This window comes from Eimeria mitis, genomic scaffold, assembly GCF_000499745.2.
Source record: "Eimeria mitis Houghton genomic scaffold, Emh_scaff3005, whole genome shotgun sequence".
Lineage (NCBI taxonomy): Eukaryota > Apicomplexa > Conoidasida > Eucoccidiorida > Eimeriidae > Eimeria > Eimeria mitis.
This window is the reverse complement of record NW_013571349.1, coordinates 5,413-6,032: the sequence shown is the minus strand read 5'-3', so window position 1 is coordinate 6,032 and position 620 is coordinate 5,413. Positions and strand designations below refer to the sequence as shown.

Below are 620 nucleotides of genomic sequence, written 5' to 3'. Positions count from 1 at the left end.
TGCTGCTGCTGTAGTAGCGTTGCTGCAGTGTGTGCGTGCAGCAGAAGGAGGCTCCTGTAGCAGCAGCAGCTGCAGCAGCAGCAGCAGCAGGCGAAAGAGAAAAGAGAAGAGAGCAGCAGCAACTCACATGCTGCTGTCTTCCTTCTTTGTTAGGCAACAAGAAGGATTGCTCAGGTGTACAGACACCTTCGCCTCAGCAGCAGCAGCAGCAGCAGCAGCAGCTGCTGCTGCTGCTGCTGCTGCTGCTGCTGCTGTGGCTCGAGCTGCATGCAGCAGCAGCAGCAGCAGCAGCAGCAGCAGCCCCAGTGATCGGCGGCAGCGGCAGCAGCAGCAGCAGCAGCAGGAAACCGCCGCAGCTGCTGTTAACTCAACATAATAAAATAAAATAAAATAAATAATAAAAAATATAAAAATATAAATAAATACAATTTCAACTCCATCTGCTGAGCTGTACGTACACCTGAGGCCCCCCCTACCCGCCCCTGCTGCCAGCAGGAAGGGGCCCCCTCGTGCTGCAGCAGCTGCAGCAGCTGCAGCAGCAGCAGCAGCAGCAGCAGGGGCAGCTGCAGCAGCATTATGAGCGGCAGCAGCAACACCGGCAGCAGCAAAAACTACCGCTC

The 620-nt window shown here is 55.8% G+C and overlaps 1 protein-coding gene across 1 annotated transcript in view; it reads left to right on the top strand.

The window, feature by feature from the left end:
- Nucleotides 1-576: 576 nt before the first annotated feature.
- Nucleotides 577-620, top strand: part of EMH_0061230 (uncharacterized protein) — a gene marked incomplete at both ends in the record, with an annotated part of 1,600 nt that continues 1,556 nt past the window's right edge. The window contains one exon of the mRNA XM_013497905.1: nucleotides 577-620. Coding sequence (XP_013353359.1) covers nucleotides 577-620 — 44 coding nt within the window.